The sequence below is a fragment of the Falco peregrinus genome, chromosome 9, assembly GCF_023634155.1.
Source record: "Falco peregrinus isolate bFalPer1 chromosome 9, bFalPer1.pri, whole genome shotgun sequence".
Lineage (NCBI taxonomy): Eukaryota > Metazoa > Chordata > Aves > Falconiformes > Falconidae > Falco > Falco peregrinus.
In genome coordinates, this window is record NC_073729.1 from 37,567,081 (window position 1) to 37,587,725 (window position 20,645).

At 45.4% G+C, this 20,645-nt stretch overlaps 1 protein-coding gene across 1 annotated transcript in view; it reads left to right on the forward strand.

Moving 5' to 3' along the window:
• The window catches only part of MMP24 (matrix metallopeptidase 24), a 38,622-nt gene that overhangs the window by 13,688 nt on the left and 4,289 nt on the right, over positions 1–20,645 (forward strand). The window contains exon 5 of the mRNA XM_055813315.1: positions 10,612–10,773. Coding sequence (XP_055669290.1) covers positions 10,612–10,773 — 162 coding nt within the window. The remainder of the gene's footprint in view (positions 1–10,611; positions 10,774–20,645) is intronic.

Consider the following 20,645-nt stretch of genomic DNA (forward strand, 5'->3'; position numbering starts at 1 on the left):
CTGCCTCAGGGTCTCCACTTGGCTCGGGCACAGAGGTGCTGCACGAAACCCACTATTAACTGGCCAAATCCAGTATTGCCTAGCCTTTGTATGAAAATAATAGTTATATGTGTGTGTATCTCCCAACAACAGGTTGAAGAGGAATCCTGAGCGGCTGAAAGTAAGTTCTGTCAGTTTAGATATCCACATTGCACGTGGCTTCTCTTTCACTCCTCTGACAACTCTAACATTTGTTTAAACCAGGTTAATTACAGGAAGTAAATCTTAATCTCCGGTTTAACATTTTAAATAGGATCAATAATAATCCCAGGCACATCTTCTTCGTGGTCTTTTAAAAGTAAAAGTCTTGCTGTTATCCATGTGGTCAGCACCATACCACTAAATACGTGGTGCCGGCCAACGCGCTGCAGATACTGGCTGCATAGCTGTGTACGTATGGCAGTATGTAGCTGTTGGCTGTACTCTGTTGGTAGTGACACCACCTGCCCTGCCACTGTCACTGAGAATGGCAGTCCCTCTGTCTTACTAGTGCTGGTGCTAACGGGCCGCTTTCAGTGCCAAACCAGTGCAGGAGCTTCTGCAGGAGTTCTGGAGGAAAAGGGCCTGAACCACCTTCTGGGAAGGCTTCTGTTAGCCACAGAGGAGAGGAACGGCACAGTTTTTCTTTGTGTTTCTGCCCCAAGGACTGGCATTGTTTCAGTGGGCATCTATCTGGACAACAGAGCAAGCACTCCTGAAGCCACCATCTGGACATCGCATATGTTCAGGAACCTGAGTGTTTTTTTCAGGACAGCCAAATACTGTCTAAGCTGACCCGTGTGAATGTTCAGCAAGGATCTCAAGGAGAATGTTTTGATTAGAGTAGCTAATTTTGGAGAAGAGTCTTACTGATAGCCAGTGAGCACAACAGCCAGTTGTGCCTGTTGGTAGGGGGCACGCACAGCTTTGTGCTGACGTATGATCTGCCAGCCAGTGTGTTCAAAGTGGTGTCTTCACTGGAGTTTTACAGCAGTATTAATGTCACAGACCTTCTTGATTCTTTTGACATGTGTATCCCTAAAGGGGGATTCTTTTGACATTTGTTCCTAAAGGTGGGATCGTCTCTCACCTCTACGCTTACAGTGGAATCCAGTTGCACAAACAAAGGCATTTAGCCAAGCTTTGAGAGCCACTCTGCTGTCACAGCTTGGGCTGTTCTTGTTAGAAATCGGGTGTGCCAAATCAACATGAGGTTGAACCTGAATGTCCTGGTATTCTTTTTATTTCTGCTATAAGTACAGTGTTCTTAAAATTGCCCAGACACCTACAGATTTTCTGCTGCAGCAGTGCCTCTGCTTGGTGTCTGTCCCATTTAGATCACTGACTCTTGCCCTGATCCATTTGGTGCATCTTGGGTGTCCTACAGAGGATATCCCATGCTTCTGTTACTTGTTGCCTTTACGGTCACGTCAAAGTACTTGATTCTGCTCACTTGTCTTGAATACTCCAGAAGACATTAGAGATAAAATATGGAAGGTTTCTTCTCAAAAAATGCAGTTACTAAGCAATGGCATTATACTTAATAGACTGTCTAGCTAGAACAGGTTCTTCTACAGACTATCTCAAGGAATAGGTGTGTGGCTTTCCCCGTTCAGAGTCCCGAATCTTGGAGGTATGAGTGTCTGTCAGAGCCCTAAATAGTTTGGCCTTGAACGAGAAACAGAACTCAAGTACCATGCTTTTTCTTTCTCAGCTTCTGAAAACTAGTTTGCAGACTAGTGCTCTAGGTCTCCAGTTAGATGCTTTAGGTTTTCGCTCAGTTTAAACTCTTACACAAGGGATTATGCACGTGCTTCCTCCCATCGCTGTCATGGTGTTCCCAGCACCTCTTTCTTCTCCTTTCAACCAGGGGAAGGTTGAAGTGGCCCCAATGTGAACCAGGTAAGGGAACAGGTGTAGCCAAGCGTTTTTCTCTTGCTTTCTTCTGACCTGGTTTACCTTAGAGCCACCCCAGCTTTTGGAGTACCACCTCTTACTGTTTGCTCTATTTTTAACTGCAAGAATGTACAAGGTTGCTTGTACATTAATCACTAGATTAATCATGTAAAAATTGTGTGTACATTAGAATGTATTATATAACAGACCCCTAACAGTAAGCAGTATGTGTAAGTAGGTTTGGCATTTTTTTACCTGGTCAGGTAGTTCTTCATTATCAAAGACTTCCAAATGTTTCCAGTCACTTAGGAAACATTGCTGACTAAACGTTCTTCTGTTTGATTTGTTTGATTACAGTTGTGATATTTCAGGTGGAGGGAGGGGACTAAGAGGAATGAAGAGTATCAGTTGTTGGGTTGGTTTATTTCTTTGAGATTTGTGTTGGTATCCGCTGTTCTAGGCTGACTCTCTACTATTTACTTACAACCCACTTACCTGACTTGTACAGGTACAGTGCATGCTTGCCGAAAGAGAAAATGCATTTTCCCTTAACCTCTGTGCCTTCACCCAGCGTACTGCCAGAACTTGGTAGTCTTTTCTCCTCAATTAATTCACGTTTCCTGTACCTTTTGCCTTGCTTTCGGTCTTGTTTCTTTCTTATTTTACCACTTCTTTTCATTTTCATTTTCTATCAAAATGCTGAGGCCAGCAAAGACAATCTACAAACTATCAATATAATGAGCAACTTGACAGCGCATGTACTCACAACACAGTACACACATAATCTTTGTGTTATTTGGCTGTTAAACACTTTTTTTAATTTTCTTTCTCTGATTTCTCAGGTATAGAACATCTCCACATCTAAAGAGTTTTGTTCTAACAAATGGCATTTTGAATCCATCATTATTTTTCAGGCTTCTGACACTGTTGTTGAAAAGGAGCATCAGTATTTTTCAGAGTGAAAATCAGAGCTGCTTTGAAGTTACTCATGTGTCCTTTAACGCAAGAGACCTGTTACATGAAAGACTTTCATATAGATGTTGGAAGTCAAGTGCGGCATAAATTGTATTAAAATGTCAATTTATTCTGTCAGGCCTTTTTATGATACTTCACTCCATCAGATCATGCTAGATCATGTTAGCCAGTACTTTTGTTCATTAATGAAGACCAGTTCAGTATTTAGTCTCTAGAACATACCTACTTAACATTGGTTTCATTCTGTAACTACCTGAGAGACTTGTTCCCATAAGCCAGAGTTCTCTAAAATCCCGGAGTACTCTAAAATAATTTACTAATGTTGAACCAAATCTGAGCAAGCATATAGATACATGGTCTCAAGAGAGTAAAAAAGAAATCAAATCAGGTAGCTTAAATCAGTAACAGTTTGAGATTACATCCCTGTCACGTCAATCCAAACACTGAAGGCCAAAAATAGAGACCTTGCAAATGAAAACTTTTTACAAAAGCGAAGTGAAGAGAGAAAGCCCACTGGCACACGTGGCAGACTTCTGTCTTCAGATTCTTCTTCTTCACTCCCGGACAGTATCTCTGTAAGTAGTGCTTTCCCTTGTTGTATATGCTGTCGTCATACACACATAGAAGTGGCATTATAGTAGTGCTGTGCTAGTGCAGTCTGGATTTTAAAGCTTTGCAGTATTTACAGTGCTAGTTTTTGATGAATTACATTAATAAGGATCACTTACAAATTCCACTTTCAAAACAATGTACTTGTAAAATACACCTGATGTTCACAATGTTCTGTAAGGGAAATTATTTTCCATTGCTTTTGTCAGTAATTCTTTAATACACAGAGTATGAATACAGTTATGTAGGTATTTGGAATGCTATTGATTTCTGTGTAATCGAAGTAAAATATTTTACTTCTTTCCACAGAGAATGAAATACTGTTGAGTTTCATATGAAGGAGACAGTAAGAATCAAAATGATGTGTCGTTCCCTTAAAAAAGAAGAGAAAAAAATCAACTGTAAAAAAGGCAGGTCACGAGAATCAAGGTGAGCCAAAATGTCTCTTTTTGCCGCCCTCCTTTGTAAAGCAGAAACAGATGATGTGAAACAAGCCAAAACGCAGCAGTATCTCTAATAAACTTGCTGTATTCCATTTGCTGAAAGGGAGAGGAGTAAAGTAACAGGCACTGAGGAAGAGAAAAAAATGAAAAATAGATGAATTCGTGAATAGAGTTTGCTGGTCATTGCAGTCAGAGGTGGACTGCAGCATCAGCAGACACCCACTACTCTAGATCTTGACGTCACAACCAAGCAGCAAGCTTGGGAGTTGTTTATTTTTTTTCTCTTCCGTTTGTGAAGAAGAGCGGAGTTTTTTAACTAGTATTGCCTTCTCTACCCAAATCCACCAAGAATACTACTTTGAGGGGGCAGTGCCTCTTACATGCCAGTTCTCTTACTTCTCAGTCCTACTCGGTCCTTACAGCCCCATGAGGAACCTTCTGTGTCAGGGGAGGACAGACAGTAAGTCGCCTGTCCTAGGCAGAAATAAATCTCCTGTCCTAGGTAGAAGGCACCCTCTTTGTGGCAAAGAGCTACTCTCATAGCTTCCAGAACAGCACTTTCTCTGTTGCCAGTACCAGGAGTTGAATATAATTTCAACCTGGCGGACAAAAAAGAATCCCAAATAGCACAAACTTTGTATCTGCACTGCCTGTGCCAGGACCTGTTTGGAACATGCTGAGCCAGCCTTCTCACTGTTTCAAAATACTGGTTTTGGTTTGGTTTTGTAGTTGCCTTCTGGCTGTTTCACAGCTGGGTCAAGTATTAAATTCTGTCTGTAGACCCTGCTGTATTTTAGTACTTTTAAAAAATAAAACCACCAGCATAGCTGTTCAAGATTGATGGAATGAAAGTCATATCTACATTTTTCCGTGGTTTTATGAGTATTTTTCTTTACCATCTGTTCTACCAAATAAAGGAATGATATGCTAATATAGGCAAATATGAGTTTTAATTTTAGGATTGGTAATTCTTTGGTATTGACTTGCAACCTATACTTGTGAAAGATACAGGAAGATTTTTCAGCAGAACACTCTTATTCCATTGAACATCAGGCTGCTGAGCCAGACGAAGCAGTCACGACTTCCCCTCTGTCTGGCTGCTCACTCTTGCCTCCACATCACTCAGTCAGTTTTGGTCTCACCGTTCCAGAAAAATATTTTATACTTTTCCTCTGATTTTCTACAGGAAGTTGTCCTCATAGTGCCATCTGTGCCATGTCAGATAAAGCACAGCTTGCAACATTAATAGGTCTGTAGCAGAAGTAACAGACCGAGTTAGCCTGCTGCCTTTCGGGGACAATATGGCAAGCTACCTGTCTTTCGTGATGACTGGTAATATAATGCGGTTCTTTGTCCTTCTGCAGTCACTTGATCCCGTGGAGATCAGTTTAATAATGTGGCTGTGGTACAGTTTTTGTTAAGACTGCGTATCACTCATTCTTCTTTCTCTAGTGAAGTTGTTTAAAGACACTCTTAAGAGTTTTTGTAAAGTCCTCAAGATGCATCATATTCGTTGCTACATTTATAACGATAATAGCTTACGAACAAAATGAAGCTTATATTTTTTTAACATGTATTTCCTTCCTTTCTAGATAGAGAAGCTGTTTTCCACATCTCATTTGACGCAAAAAAGCAGTATCACCACTTCTTCAGGATCTCCAGAAGACTGAAAAACTTTCCTTGAGCGGAGCATGTTATAGTGTTGTGGAGGTGAATGGAGGAGTACAGACTAATCGCATGTTCTTCTGATTGACGGTTCAGACCTACCAGGTCTGAAGATGAAGGAGCCAAGGCATAGCTTAGAGTAGCCCTAAAGCTTCTTTAAGTTGTGCTTGGAAAATGAATGTCTCTACATGGCTGTTAGAGCGGAAGGGATCATTTTAGTGTATTTAAAGCATGTTTAGTTCACACCATCTTTTCTGTAATTACCCTAGGCGTGCTATTGTCACAACCAATGATCTGACTTCTTCAGTATCATTCTTACTTTAATAAAATCTCAAATTTTAACCTTCATATGTCTTTTCAGTAATGTCTGAGCAAATTGCAATACATAGATGTGTTAGCACAATAATACAATTCATAAAGTGTGAAACCAATACAAGAAAGATCAGTGATTCACAGTTACTTTTCTATTATTAATCAGATATACAGTATTATTTATACTTCCCTTGTCTTAGGGCTCCGTCCTGGATTTACACTCCACTGTGCTAGGTGCTCTACAGAGTCTACCTACGCTCATTACAGCTATATATATAGCTGTCATGCTTGGGGGTAAATACTAATAGTAGTGTCACAACATTGCCATAACAGCATCCCTGTGACCTATTGCGGTAAACTGATAGGCATTTGAGTGGTTTTGCTGACCTGTAGCAATTGGATACCCTGTTATGCAGTGAGTTGCTTAGCCAAATAAAGAAAAGGTTTTTATATGGATTTTCATAATTAAAATGAACAAAATGTGCAAGGCACGTGCTAGCAATTTCACAAAGAAGAAATTTTCTCAGGATGTCTGTTAACCTGATTTAACAGCCACTTTTCCAGCTGAAGATGAAAATCAAAGAAGCATGAGTGATGGAGTGTATGACTAGAAGGAAGATCATATATAGATCAGTTTATCTGTGACTACAGTGTTCTCTGTGTTGTAACAAAACCATGTGTTTCTTCTCTCTGCAGGAAAAAGTAGTATATTATAAACAATTTGAGAATGCTAAATAGAGCTGGTTTTGATATGTGATTATATTGCAATTTATCCTAAGTTAGCTCAATTGGTAATACGTCAGCTAACGGGAGGTTTATTCTGAACACAAATTTAAATTAGTTTTAATTAAGAAAATGTAACTAAAAAGTATGTTTCAGGTTTTGTGTGTTTTGTGTCTGGTGTGTGTATGGGGAGTATAGAGCTATTAAACTGAATGTAAGGTAAGCAGTGTATTCACCTGCTTTGGCATCATGATAGTGAGCGATGCTTTGTAATGCTACAGGTGTGTCCTCAGTTATAACTTTGGATTATAACATTGTTTTGGAAAACACATCAGCAACTTCAAAGCTAAATTAACTGTGTTCCTTTGTTTTAGCATAGCCCATCAAGCTAGTTCACTCAATGAGCCAACTTGCAAAACTACCCCCAGTTTTACAGGGTCATCCTCTCTCTCGTACTTACTGGTGGATTTTTTGGATGCCTCCTGAGAATCAGGAAGGAGAAAGCTCAGGCAGGTCTTTGACCAGACTGGTTTGTTTTGTACCAGTGGTGCAAATGAGGAAAAATGGTTGGATTTCTCTTGGGACCTTTCCCTGCACATGCAAAGCAAGGGTAGTCAGTTCCTTCTTCACCCTACTGTCCTACCCAGGCAGCTGCCATACAAGTTTTACTTCAGTCTTGGTCCTGGGAGAGAGGGTTGAAGAGGAAGTTAAGGAGCTTTATCTGATTGCCTGACCTTGTTTCCTGATGAGTAGCAAGGTATCGAGCGAGGCTGTTAGTTCTCTCTTCTGAATCTTGCTCCAAGGGGACAGGCATTATTAAGAGTGCTGCTCAGACAAGAACTGTGGAGAACATGAAGGTCAGAGACCTTATTGCATGTTCAAGAACTAACAAACAATTTGAGAGGTCCAGGCTCCTTTCTCTTGAAAGGATCTGTAGATCAGCTGAGTGGACAGCTGCCAAACAGCAGTGGGTAACGGTACAGAAAGAGTTGTCACAGCTCCAAGCCAGGGGCTGTGGGAGGAGATAAGTATGCTGTCAGGCAGTAGTTTTGTACCTTGACGTTTTCTTTTCAGAGCAAATCCTAGCCAGCCTTTGAAAAGAAAATGAACAGTGTGTTCTTCTCCACGCTATGAAACTCCGTACCAGTTACAAAAGTAAAGGGAACTTCTTGTTTAAAAATGTTACTGGTGAAAACTGACCTCTCAAGAGAAATAGGATGATGAATCCAGAGCTGGGTTTTCAAGCACTCTGCTTACGGAATGATCTTAGACTTTTTTTTCTCCTGTCTCATCTTACAACAAAATGCATGCTGCCCATTTGCCCTCTGAGAATGACTTAGCTCTTTCAGAGTCGGGACCCTCATGGAATACAGCAGGGTGGAGAAAGCAGATGACATGGGCATGTTGGAAGGATGAGAACTATGGATGTGTCTGGGAGGAGGCTAGAACAAAACAAAAAAAAAGGTGAGGTGATGAAACGGTGAGAAATCTGTCCAGAGCAGGGAGCAGGAGAGGAAGCTGTGTTTGCTAGTACCATCCTGCTGCCTTTCAGCAAATGTTTTGAGATGAGAAGCAACCACAGCATTGAGAATCAAGAGTATTTGTTGGGAACAAAGGAGCTTCTTGTCCTTTCTGTGGAAGTCGCTTCATTTCCTAGAAATTCTCTTTAGCTCTGCTTCATCTGTTCCAGCCGCCACCTCCCAGCACATTGCTCCTCCAGTTTGAGTGGCCTCCTAGCGATGTACCCTCCCACGGGAGGACAGCTTTTCCACCCCAGCGTTGGCCTGTCCTCTGTGGCTGTGCTAGTACTGGGAAGGTTCATTTCTGAGTGAGTCCCTTACTTTCAGATGCGAAGAAGCAGAGCTCCCCAGCCAGAATTTTTTGTGTCCTGTGGCATCCTCGTGCATCGCTGTCAGTCAAAATGGTGTTTTAAAACTGGACAGCAGCAGCTGTTTTCCACACTTGTCTGTGTTTCCAGATACAGGTATTTCATAAGGATAACTAGGAAAAGGTGCGTTTCTGGTCAATAGCAGAAGAGCTGGTTGGCCTGACCACCACAGTTGTTGACGTAGTTCTTCAGGTATGAGTCTTCATCTAAGAAGGAAATTAACTCTATCCCAGCTGAAACCAGGACACCTATGGACTTTCATGTGTGAGTAGCAGTGAAAATTATGCTTTCTTGAGCATTTAAGTGATACATGAGAGTAAGTCCATTTAATTTGCAACAGGCTGTGCATCTTCTAAACTTAGTGTTTTTGAAAACCCATGAAGAGCGATCAGTCCTTAAGACTTTACCATGAAACTATTTAATGCATTTTTATACTGTGCTATTGGATATTTTATTGACTTGTTCTGTACACACCAGATTTTTCAGCAATAGATGAGAAAAAAATTCAGTAAGTCACCATTTGGATTTCCTGAATACAGAAAGTCTGGAATTTTAAACACACGTGGCTAAATTTTAGCCCACATATGGTTTTGGACATTTGTATTTGAACATTTGAAATGCATTGGTATATTGTAACTTGTCATGCATATTCAGGTGCTTAGACCCTCCAACTGAAATGTTCAGACAACTTAACCATTTTGGTGTGGTATATCATGACCAGTTGAGCACTCTTTGTTACTGACTTTAGGTGTCTGGAGATGCTGGCAAAGCACCCTGCTGTGAAGACTTGCAGACCCCTGAACCTATGCTGTCACATTTTGAGGGGTGACAGCAGAGAGCTCAGCTGTGTACGAAAACTGAACTTTGTTAAGCTAGGTGCGCTTTGGAGATGTGAGGAATGGAGATGAGCTGCTTAAAGATGCTGCAAAGCAGCTGCTGAGCTGCCACTGCCAGCAATTTTCTCCCATGTCTGGGTTGCAAGTGCTCTTGGTTTGTGCAGTGCCCAAAAAAAGGAGAAGCCTGATCCAGGTGGAGTTGAGGGCTCAGGCATTTTATTGGCATGGGGAGAGTCTTACATCTGTCCTTGTTGGCTGTGTCGTCATCCCTCACACAGCGTGGCCTGTGTCACCTCCCATGGCAAGGTGCCCTCACGAGGTAGGACATCCAGGGACCACACCAGATCAAGGAGATGAAGGTCCCAGATCCGTGGGACTGAAGAGGAGTGTATGCCTGTAACGTAGCATTGAAGGTACCCCTGCTTCGCACTCCTGCCGCCTTCCAGACCAGACAAGGCTCCTCAGCTCTCTGTTACCCTGTCAGGAGCATGTCCTTTCCCTCTTCCTACCTCCTCCCTCCTGCCGCGGGGATCCGACCCAGCCTTTCCCGATGGGGCTCTGCCTCCTGCAGGGTGGTGCTACCTGTGTCACCTCCCGCAGCCACGGCAGTGCCAGGAGTCCAGCAAAGTAAAAGCACGTTGAGGAGCCTGTGCTAGAGGAGATGGGCTTGTCCCAGGTACAACACATGCTACAGTGGGTGTTAGCCCTGGTCTTCTCTGTCCTTCTGCCTTGCCGGGTGCCTTACAGATCTCCCCTAGGATCTGGTGGTCCAGGTCAGATCAGAGCGTGGCAGCGGAGGCCCCAGAAGTGGGGACAAAGCTCCCTTCCCACCACGTACCCTTGTTGATTAGCAGACTGGCAGCACTGTCACCTCTCCTGGCAGCACTGGGATAAGGACATGATGGTGTCGGACGGAGCAGCCCGGTGGCCGCTTTCTGTAAACTCCCTGCAAAGGAGTCTACAGCCAGTGCCCTTTCGCTCCAGGCAGCTGCCTGTTTTAGGTGGTCTGAGGGTGCTCGTGGTCACCGGTGGTCATGGGCTAGCAGCCTGCTGCCCACTCTGTGACGACGCCTGTAAAAGCTGTGCAGAGTTTCAGGACAAACCGTCTCCAGGAGCTGACCCTGTCACGGTACCTGCTGTGCAATGGGATAGCAAAGCATTTGCTTCTTGCTTTGTGAGTAAGCGGGGCTTGGGATTGCGTCAGGCTGTGGCTGTGCGCTAACCAGGCTGTGCCTTCCTCCCACAGGGAACGATCTCTTCCTGGTCGCGGTCCATGAGCTGGGTCACGCGCTGGGACTGGAACACTCCAATGATCCCAGTGCTATCATGGCTCCTTTCTACCAGTACATGGAAACACACAACTTCAAACTGCCCCAGGATGACCTCCAAGGAATTCAGAAAATCTATGGTGAGCAGCCCTATCCACTCATCTCTTTACACTGAGCTCGAGTCCAGTGAGGCTTTTACAGCCACAGGAGGTGGCCACCAGATGCTGCTGCTGGGCTGGGTGTCCTGCCACGGCCGAATGTGGAGCCTTTCAATGCCCTTGAGCAGCGAGAGGGCTGGCTGGGTGGCACAAGGCAGGGTGACTAGACCCCTGTGATCTCGCTGCCGCTCCATCCTTCGCTGTTCCCAGTATCAAGGAGCACTAGAAAGGGAACAACAGGCAGTCGCTGTGCCCAGGGTTTGAGGGAAGGATGTGAAGAACAAGGAACGTCAAGGAAAGGTAAAAAGTATTTATGTGCTCAGGTTTTTTTTCTCTGTATATAGAAGGCAGGAAAAAAAAGTTTTATCTTCTTAGGGAACACTTCTTATTTGCATCGTTCTGCATCATGTGCCACACAGAGATGGGCTCAAGGGAAAGAGAGAAAAGGAGGCAGAGGGATTATGGCAGACAACCAAGGCGTTAGCGATGATGTGGTACCATGTGGTGGGATCACGGGTACTGGGGTGTGAGGGCAGGGACCCCCGGAGAATTCCTCGGTGGAGGAGACTCTGGGAGCAGAGGGAAATGCAGGTTTTAGGAGCCACAGCCAAGGGGAGGCTGAGCTAGAAGATGCTAACGGCCACAGTCTGTGACAGCGCATGGAAAACAGGTTTTGTCAAACAATGCTGATTTCATTCTTTGAGGAAAGTATAAATTGGATGGAGAAGTTACTTCATAAATATAGCATAGAGCACCTGTGCTGTGTAGCCATGCAACGTTTGCAGCTGCTTGACAGCCGGAGTCAGATATTGTGTCCCTGTAGCAGCAGAGCAGATATTGTATGAACTAGACCTGAAAAAAAACTTTATAAGATGGTTGTCAGTGGGAGAGCTGGTGTTTCTAAGGGATTACTGCTGGGATCGGTGGCAGACCTGACACTAGTCAATGTTTGCACCAGTGATCTGCCAGTGAATTTTAAATTGCTGCTAATAGAATCTGGGCCAAGACCTGTAACACTCTAAAGCAGTACAGCAAGACTTTAGAGGTCTAAACTGTGTGTCGTTTGAGTCTGGGGTTTGTTGTTTTTTTTTGAGACTGGAATGAGATTCACTTGTTCAAATGTAGATGCCTAAATCTGTTTCTTTGCTAGCTTCCCTGGCTCCTGTCAGGGCAATGGGAAAAAACAGGCACTTGTAGAGTGCAATTCGTCCTCAGTGTAAGGCAGATATCTAAGTAAGGTCCAACATTTTAAATAAGGTGGCTTGAAGTACACCCAGGGGGAACTGGCTCTTCCCATTAGTGCAGCTGAAGATTTCTCTTTTTTGTTCATTGCCAGGATGAAGTTGCATTGGCGGTTGTCCTATGGTATCATTTAATTGTGCATACTTTAACATAGCATATATACAAATACTCGGGATAATAAGAGACTCTGGATGGTTTTGAAATAAAGTTCTGGGGTAGTAAGTATTGAACTTTTATTAAATAATACACCTAAGTTTTCATTTATGAAAGCTGCTAAAATGTCATTATACTGTTTCTGTTTTGAAATGTTAATTTAGTTCCTGTGAACTTTGACTAGTCAGAAAAAAATAATTTGTCACTGACAGTAAAAGTGCAATCAAGAAAAAATAGTGGCTTCTGTTTTCAGATACTTTTCTGGAAAGGGAGCAGATAAGGAATAGGCAGCCATGCTTCTTCGTACTTGTGGTTCACGCAAATACCAGCTGTGGCTGAGCTGAGGACCAGCACTCCCCCAGCCAGCTTGGGCAGGGACCCAGTGCCCAGGGCGGAGCTGATATGGGGCTCCTGACCCTTGGGTGGGCATGGAGGTACCGGGTGATGCTGGTCAGGGCCCTGGCAGTTTGTGAGAGCCCTGCACGGCACCGGTGCACAGCTGGGACAGGATTGCTCAGTGCTGTGCTGCCTGTGGCTTGGCAGCACGACTGCTACACTTCCACTTATTTTTTCACTCATACAGTGATATTAAACTTTAGCCACGCTCTGTGTTAAGATTCTCTGTATGCAGTATAATATGCTTAAAATTTTAACTTGGCTTGAAAAAAGGAGTGTGAATTAATTGCTGCCTGGTGCAGGTAGTAATTAGGTATTAGTTGATTGACTATCATGGAATCACACAAGGCTCTATCAGAGGCCTTTGAACTGGTGTGGATTGGGGGTGGCGTTAGTGGCTGTAGGGATAACTAGTCCTGCAGAGAGAAGAAGGCGCAATTTTGATTCCCCAAGTAGAGATTTCGCCCCGTAGCACAGAGTTACACTCTAAAACCTAAAATTTAGCTTACAAATAAGTTTTACTCTTACGGCTCACAAAGAGAAGATGGAAAATGCAGGTTATGTTTCTCTGTGGCACTGGCGATATGAGAACAGATACTTTCATCTGAGCTTCTTACAACTGAGGAGGGACTGCTGCCATACCCATCTTGTAGCTTTAGAGGAACATTCAACTAATGTGTTTTATTTCCACAGTGCCAATCTGCTTTGTTGTGCCTTGGCAATGCCCCCCCCAAAAAGCCCATCTACCAGGGCATCTGTCCAAAAATCAAAACCTCTTGCTTTCTGCTGCTTTGACATCCTCTACAGTGCAGCAGCGTGTGCTCAATACGTATTATTTAGGAACCTGCTATGCAAAATAAGTCATAGAGCCAGAGCCACTGCCTTGCCTGTAGTGTCCCTTTTAAAAATATAAATTCGATTAAAACTTCCCATTTTTCATTCCATAGAAGTTGCTAGAACAGAGAACAGAGGCTCTACTAAAGTTAAGTCCGTTGTCTCCTTTTGTGAATGGTGCATTTCAAATGTCTTTTTATGTTGTGTCTGTGTTTATCCATTAGAAATGTGTCTAAATCTGTCGTATAATGATTTCGTGAATTATTGAGTTATTTTCTGCTGGATTTATTTCAAAACTCGCCTAAGAGGCAGTAGGTGATGTGAACTTGTTTGTGCGTCATGCTGCTTAGTATAATGTCAGCGTTTAAAATGTTATTTCCATGTAGGAGCTAATGATGAAAAGGCCAGCAGCTCCCCCTGTGTGGCAGGGTAGGCTGGAAGGCGGCAGTATTCCCGTCTTCTGGCAGTATTCCCATCTTCTGGCAGGTGCTTCTTGTAGCATGTCCCGTGACAAGATGAGGAAAGCATCATGACTGTTCTTTACCTGTCTTTTTCAGAAGGCTGTCTCCCGCTGTACTTATGTGCCCATGCCCTAAGTGACATGCCCAGGAAGGAATTAAACTGGAGAGAATACCAACCCGTAGGCCCCCTGGAGATCCTGTTGGCTGCCTTTTTTAATGATGGCTAGTGTTGGAGCCAGAGCTGCACGCAGCTGCAGCGCAGGTGGAAAGAGGAGACGTGCTCAGCCTGGCCTGGTCACACAGCTGAGCTGACCAGCCTCCAGCGCTGGGGCTCCTGTCCTTCACGCCTGGCTCCAGGTGCCCTTTTGCAGTAGTCTGGGAGTGAGTCCTCTGCCTGGGGAGCAGAGGGGCTGACGTGAGGCGCAGGGAGAACTCATGTCCACACGGATGCTTGGAGCTGGCAGACCATTACCTTCAAGGCCCTTTCAAAGCCTAAGGTCACCAAGGAAAGGTGTCCTCACCACTCAAAGATAGACCCCATCATTAAGCCTGGAGACAATCTCAAGGATCTGGGTCATCCCAAATCTCACTGAGGTCAGCGCAGATCTTTTCTGCAGCTCAAGAGAAGAGCTCCCAGCCATGCTGCATCCCATGAGGGCTGATGTCCAGGGTGGTCATGAAACCACACCAGCCCCCGGCCAAGGAACTAGATGACACCAGCTCTGACATCCAGGAACAGGGTATTGGCAGGGCACAGCGTCCATGAGCAAGTAGCACCTTCTGCTGGCATCATTATTCCTGTGCGGGGAGCACAGGTTTCATAACCTCCCTGTCCTTTTCCCAGTGGTGGTCCATAGAGCAATCCCAGATCCCTGTAACCTACAGTATGTGTGAGATGGCTTGTGATGAAACAGCAGAAAGACCTGATGTAAAATGGCCTACATGGTGATGCTGCATTGTGAGTGGGACTGTCAGCAAGCGTTGCTGTCGTGCAGGACCTGTGGGCATGAGGCATAGGACTGTTTTCTGATAACGTCCTCTTGAACGTGGGACTGGAGTAACTCCAAGACCTTGTCTGTAGAAGCTGCAAGATCTGGGACTTTTGGGTCTGTGCCCCACGGTGCTGTGCTTGTAGGAGGGCAGGGGAAGGAAAATGTCTGGCAATAAGAGAGCTGGAGGGATCTGCCCTGGTGCCACATCTCTGGCATGCTGCAGAGCTGCCAGACTCCCTCTCTGTGTTGCATCCCTTCATTTGCACCAGTCGTCCTGTCCAGACACTCTCTTGGACCCAGCAGAAAATACCAGACACCACCTCTGATGCATCCGCTGAGTCCCACCTGCCACATGCCATGTCTCCATTCCCATTCCTCTGAACAACAGGTAGGGAGTAGCCGGGTGGTTCCCGGTGCTGTCTTTGGGGTCCGCCTGGCACCTGGAGGGCTCTGCCTTGACACAGGGACTCGCCCGCACCCCCCTTCAGCCCTGGGCTGCACACAGTGGGTGTGAGAGGAGCGAGCTGATGATGCTGATCAGCTGCCTCCCGGCACAGGGGGAGCTGAGGGGGAGCCCACCTCTTTTTGGGGGGGTTCCTCAGCTGATGAAGAAGCGCTGCTTTGTATTATGGCCGGGCATGAAATACTTCTCTCATCCTGCAGATCTTTCTGAGTATAAACAAAATGTTCTGTTTTGCAGTGGAGCAGATGTCAGGCTTCTTGAAGTTTTTCCAGAGGGGAACTGGGCTGCAAGCACCACAGCTGGAGCATCTTGCAGACCCCCAAACTCTCATCATTTGCCTGCCTAAGCCTGGGAATTCTGGACAGTTTTCTTGCACCCAAAGCAGAGAACCCAACCGTAAGGTGAATTGCCTCATTACACAGCCCAGGAGAGCATTCCCTTTGGCTTAGAGCAAGGATTTCAGCCATGGATGCTTGCCTTCTGGGTGAATGCTCTGTCACCTGGGTGGCAGTTGGTCATTCGGAGGAGAATGTCTGTGCAGGAAGGGCTCAAGAAACCTTTCCTGCCACCCAGCGATGATCATGAGGGCCTTGGCTGTCCAGCCAGTGGGTACACTGTGGGTGCTGGGGCTTGTTCTGCAGACTATAGTGCCCTGTGGCAAGAACACCCAAATTAAAAGAAACAGCTAATTTACTTCACTGCTGAAGTTTGTCCCCGGACAAGCAAAGTGCTCTGTGGACAGGTTTACCAAGCGAGCGAGGGAGATGCATCCTTCCTGAGCTCTGTGCTGTTGTGGGTGCACTGTCTCTCGTCCTGAAGACAGTTTGTTGGCAGCTAGCTCATTTAATATGAATAGAATCCTCTCTCCACTGGCTTGGTGTCCGCAGAGCAGCCAGGTGGGTTTCTCTCACTCGCCCTGGCTCATTTGGATCATACATTTTGATTTGAAACTGAGGAGCCCTTCCTTGTGTAGCTGGACAGCCGGTACAGTCCTGCAGAAACATGCAGGCAGCTCAGCTTTTCACAGCCAAAAAACTCCTGTGTGTTATTCAGAAGCATAACTGCCTGCCTGTAGTCTGGATGATAGTTTTGGAGTGAATATTAAGAAGATAAAAGAGAGGCCTTTGTTTGCAGGTGGATTGTTATCTCCCCTGATCTGAAACAAAGGGCATCCTCTGCAGCCAGGCTGGGAGAGCCTGGCCCGCACGGGCTGGCTCTGGCGGGTGCTGAGCCGCGCAAGATGCTGAGCCTCCAGGCAGGCAGGTGTTGTGCAGTTGAGGGAACACTCTGTCAATAGCCAGGAGGACAGTATAATTATATTTTGTCCTCAACTATCGACACAGTGGCTCCTAAATGCCTCCTCTCTCTGTGTTATCTTCACAGGTCACCTTGGTATTCAGATGGTCTGCGACAGAGGAAGCATGAAGGGAGGAGGCTAAGTGCCAGTGGTGGAAGTCATACTCTGAAGGTGATCTGCTGTGACCCAAAAGCTTTCTGACATTCTTTGCTTTGGTTGTGACAGAGAGGAAGAAAGTCTTCTTCTCCACACCATGTCTGTCTGTAAAGTCCCAGCAAGTTGTTTCCCCCAGAACACAGGGTTTCCAGCTCCAGGAGGTTTCTTACCTGCTTCCCATCTGGAAGCGGCTGCAGGTTTAGCCCTGGGGGTGGGTTCGGCTCGGTGCTGGCATCACATGCAGTAACTAGGAGACTGGGCTCAGGCTCGGTTGCAGATTCATGCAATAGCCTTTCTCGCTCTATTTTCCTCTCAATGAGATTTGCTCTGACTGATTCTCTGAAGTTGCTTGAAACGTAGTGACAGAGGCTGTGATTTGTGTGCGATGCTGCCTGGTTAGTTGTGTCAGTGGTGGGTGTGATCAGTTCCTGTAACACATACCAAGGTGCGAGCATCTCTTTAAGTAACTCTTTGTTTGCACAGTCATCTCTGCTGCCGATAAGCCTGTTACACCCTGTTGTTAGCTGTCTGTTTTGGAGGCAGGTTACTGTGACGAGATTCTGGAAATAGGAATGACTGGCAAACTCTGTAGGGTCTGTTCATTCTGTTTTATGCCAGGTTGTGCTCTGGAGCAGCTTCGGTCTTATGAGACAGCATCTTTCTTCAGCAGTGGACAGGCTGTGCTTCTGCTTTCCAGCCTCGCAACTGCAAACCAAATTCCGCCTTCCTAGCACTTGGATCTGAGGATTTTCATGTTGTATGTGTGCTCCTCTGCTTCTTGCATGTGCATAACTGTAGGATTACCTTCCACCTTAGCTGCCAGTCGACCCTTGCTCGGTGACAAAGCAATGGCAGCACTGAAAAATAAAAATGCAATTTGTATAACCACAAAAGGAGAAAAAGCTTCAGTCAGGATAAATTAGAAGGCCCAGAATGCATAAAAACAAGAAGAGAAACAAAAGATAGCAAGGAAAAATCCATGGCTGGGAGGGAAAGATAGAGGACTATTTTAAGTGAAATGACAAAGTCTGCATCCAGTCAAGTTGCAATATCACCTGCAAAATGTGTGGGAAGCCTTGTCCGTGCGAGGTGCCCCCTCTGGAGCAGGATGCCAGCACTGATCTGGCCATTGCAAGCAGCGAGTATGTGCCCAGCTTGCATTGCTGGTCCCACCTTGTGACCTCTTTCCACTGCTCCAGCAAATGTTAATGCGGTTAATGCAGGTCTCTGGTTCACCTGCATCATTACTGATTTGCATCGTTCTGACGGCAGAGTGTACAACTGCCCCTGCCTTGCAGTTTTACGGCATTCTGTTCCAGTGGCATCTTTGGGCTAATTAAAACCTTTACATCAGTCCCCTGGGATGCAGGTGCTATTTTAACTTCCCTTTTATCTGCAGACGACTGTGGCAGACTTTGGGCACTGAAGTTGAACGTGAGAGAGTTGCACGTGGCTGCTGCCCTGCCGCAAGGGCAGGGTGGGCTGTAACCTGCTTTCTTTGTGCAAGATCTGTCTGGGGCCTCCTTCCCCATCCCCATCCTTTCCTCTGCAGCATTTCCCACTGCACCATCTCAATCCTTTCTCCATGAGCTTTCCAGCCTGAACCAGAAGTGCCAGGTAGCGTGCCGCTTGTGGGAGGAGGCGTCTTTGCACAGCCCATGTGCTTCCCACCGCAGTAAGTTGCCTCTGACTGTATTAGCAAACAGTGTCTGTGGCTGCTAGCAAGGGTAATAGCACATCTGTAGATACAGCAGTACTTAGGGATGATGTTAAGTAAAACAGGACTTGGCCACCCACTGTGTATGCATTTTGGGGAAGGGGTGGTTACTGTGGATTAGCTCTAGCTGTGCCCTGCGATGCCTGTTTGCAGCTGCAGTATGTCCTAGATGCACTCCAGATGCATCTTCAAGTTTAGCCTTGTCCAAAAAGAATGTGTTTCATAAACTTCAGTGGGAACCAAAGCACAGAAATTGTAAATGGTGGGGCAGCTCTTCGAAAGCAGCTCCTGGGCTGAACTGAACCACTAGTGTGGAGCGCCTGTGCTGCCTGGCGAAGGAGGGGGACCGGCCCTGAGGCTCCTGTGACAGGCTGTGTCTGGAGACTTTGCTGCACAGCATTTGGGGAAAATTCAGAGATCACTAGCGGCAGCAGTATCACAGCTGAGGGATTTTATTCGAAAGAAAATTATGATCTGCTAAGATACTGGGCACTGAACAGCTCTGAATGGAGGGGGATGAGAAATACACAGGATCAATGTAATATTCTTATCCATTCCATGTAGACACTTTCCAAGAATAATTATCAACAGAGAATCCTCATCTAAAGGATTTCTGTTAGCACTATTTGCATTCTTTTATAAAAGTTCTAGAATAAAAGTAAATAAAAATAGTTGCTAATAAAAATTGCATATGGCACAAAATATCATGTTATGAGGACAAGTCACTGTGAGGAAATATAATCCATCTGAAAAGCTTTAGAAAAGAGTTGTAAGTCTCAAGATCTTAAAACCAAAATGCATTGCAGCAACAGACAGAAGGAACTGGTCTAACTTAAAAAGCATCCTCATCAAGATCTGTAAATGATTAAATGTTGAGATCCTAGAGATAAGAAAAAAACCCCCTGATTCTAAAGCTGCATAAATTCAGACAGTAGGTAAGGCACGGACTTTAGCAGTGACAGGGCTTAATCATTGGAACAATTTGTTGTGCATCATAGAGATTTTCTGTGGGTTGAAATCTGGAAAATGTGCTGTATCTGCACTGGATGCTTGGCACCAGGCTCACCGAGGACTTGCAGGTGGCTGGCCTGGTGCTGCGGGGGGTCGGGCAGGATCGTGGTGGTGGTACTTTCTGAACATAACATCCATGGTACTCTCTGAATGTTAAACCTACACACAGGGTTCTTAACATTAACAACCTTATTAACATTTAAATGCGATGGTTTTCTCTGATGACTTCTTTGTCGCTAGCTGTGATGATTTTCACTAATGCAGTCACTCTACCAGGACGTCTTAAGCACTGATTCATTATAGGAACTATCTGAAAAATGTAACATTTAATAGCTGAGTTGACATGGGGATGTGGGCACCTAACCATCATTTTAGGTAGCATAGTTCAAAATGTTTATCTGCAAAAGCCCTTTCCTACTCCCACAGGTGTAGCCCCTGTGGCTATCTTAATTCCTTACTTGTAAATCCCTCCGGCGGGTATGGCAGGGCAGTCACCCCGCAGGGTAACAGCCAGGGGGATGAGCCGTGCCCAGTGCCAGCGTTCAGCAGTGCCAGCGGGTGTGCAGCCCCTCAGCAGTGCTCCTGAGCCCTTGAAACAGCGGGGCTGGGTCAGCAGCCGTGAAAGCCCCCGGTTTGCCGCTCCTGGAGGTTTGCCCTGCAGTAGCAGGGCTACGTAGCCCCTTCAGAAGCACTGTTCAGGAAGAGACTGAAACCGAAATGCAGGCAAATAAATAATCAAATCCCATTTGATTACATTAGGTATTAACTTGTGGCCTTCTCTGAGAAACAACGAGAAATCTGTGAGTCTCTTACATTTGGTCCAGATTTTGTTGCTGTTAATGAAATTGCCCTATGGCAGAGTCGGTTTAAAAGCAGACCTCTGCTCCAAGTCTAGGTCACTTGTATTTTTGTAACTCTTGACATTCCTGCAGCCTTGTCAGATCTCGGAGCTGAGATGGGTAAGGATCGAAGGGGAGAGCTGTGCTTGTGGGGGGCACAGTCTGACTGAGAGCATGGCCCCTTGTCACCGCTGTTCATCAGCGTTCCCGTGGCGTTCTGAAAGCAATGACTGGTGGCCAAACTGTAATAAAGTAATTACTTTCTAATTTCTGGGTTGCCCTGCAGTTCCCCT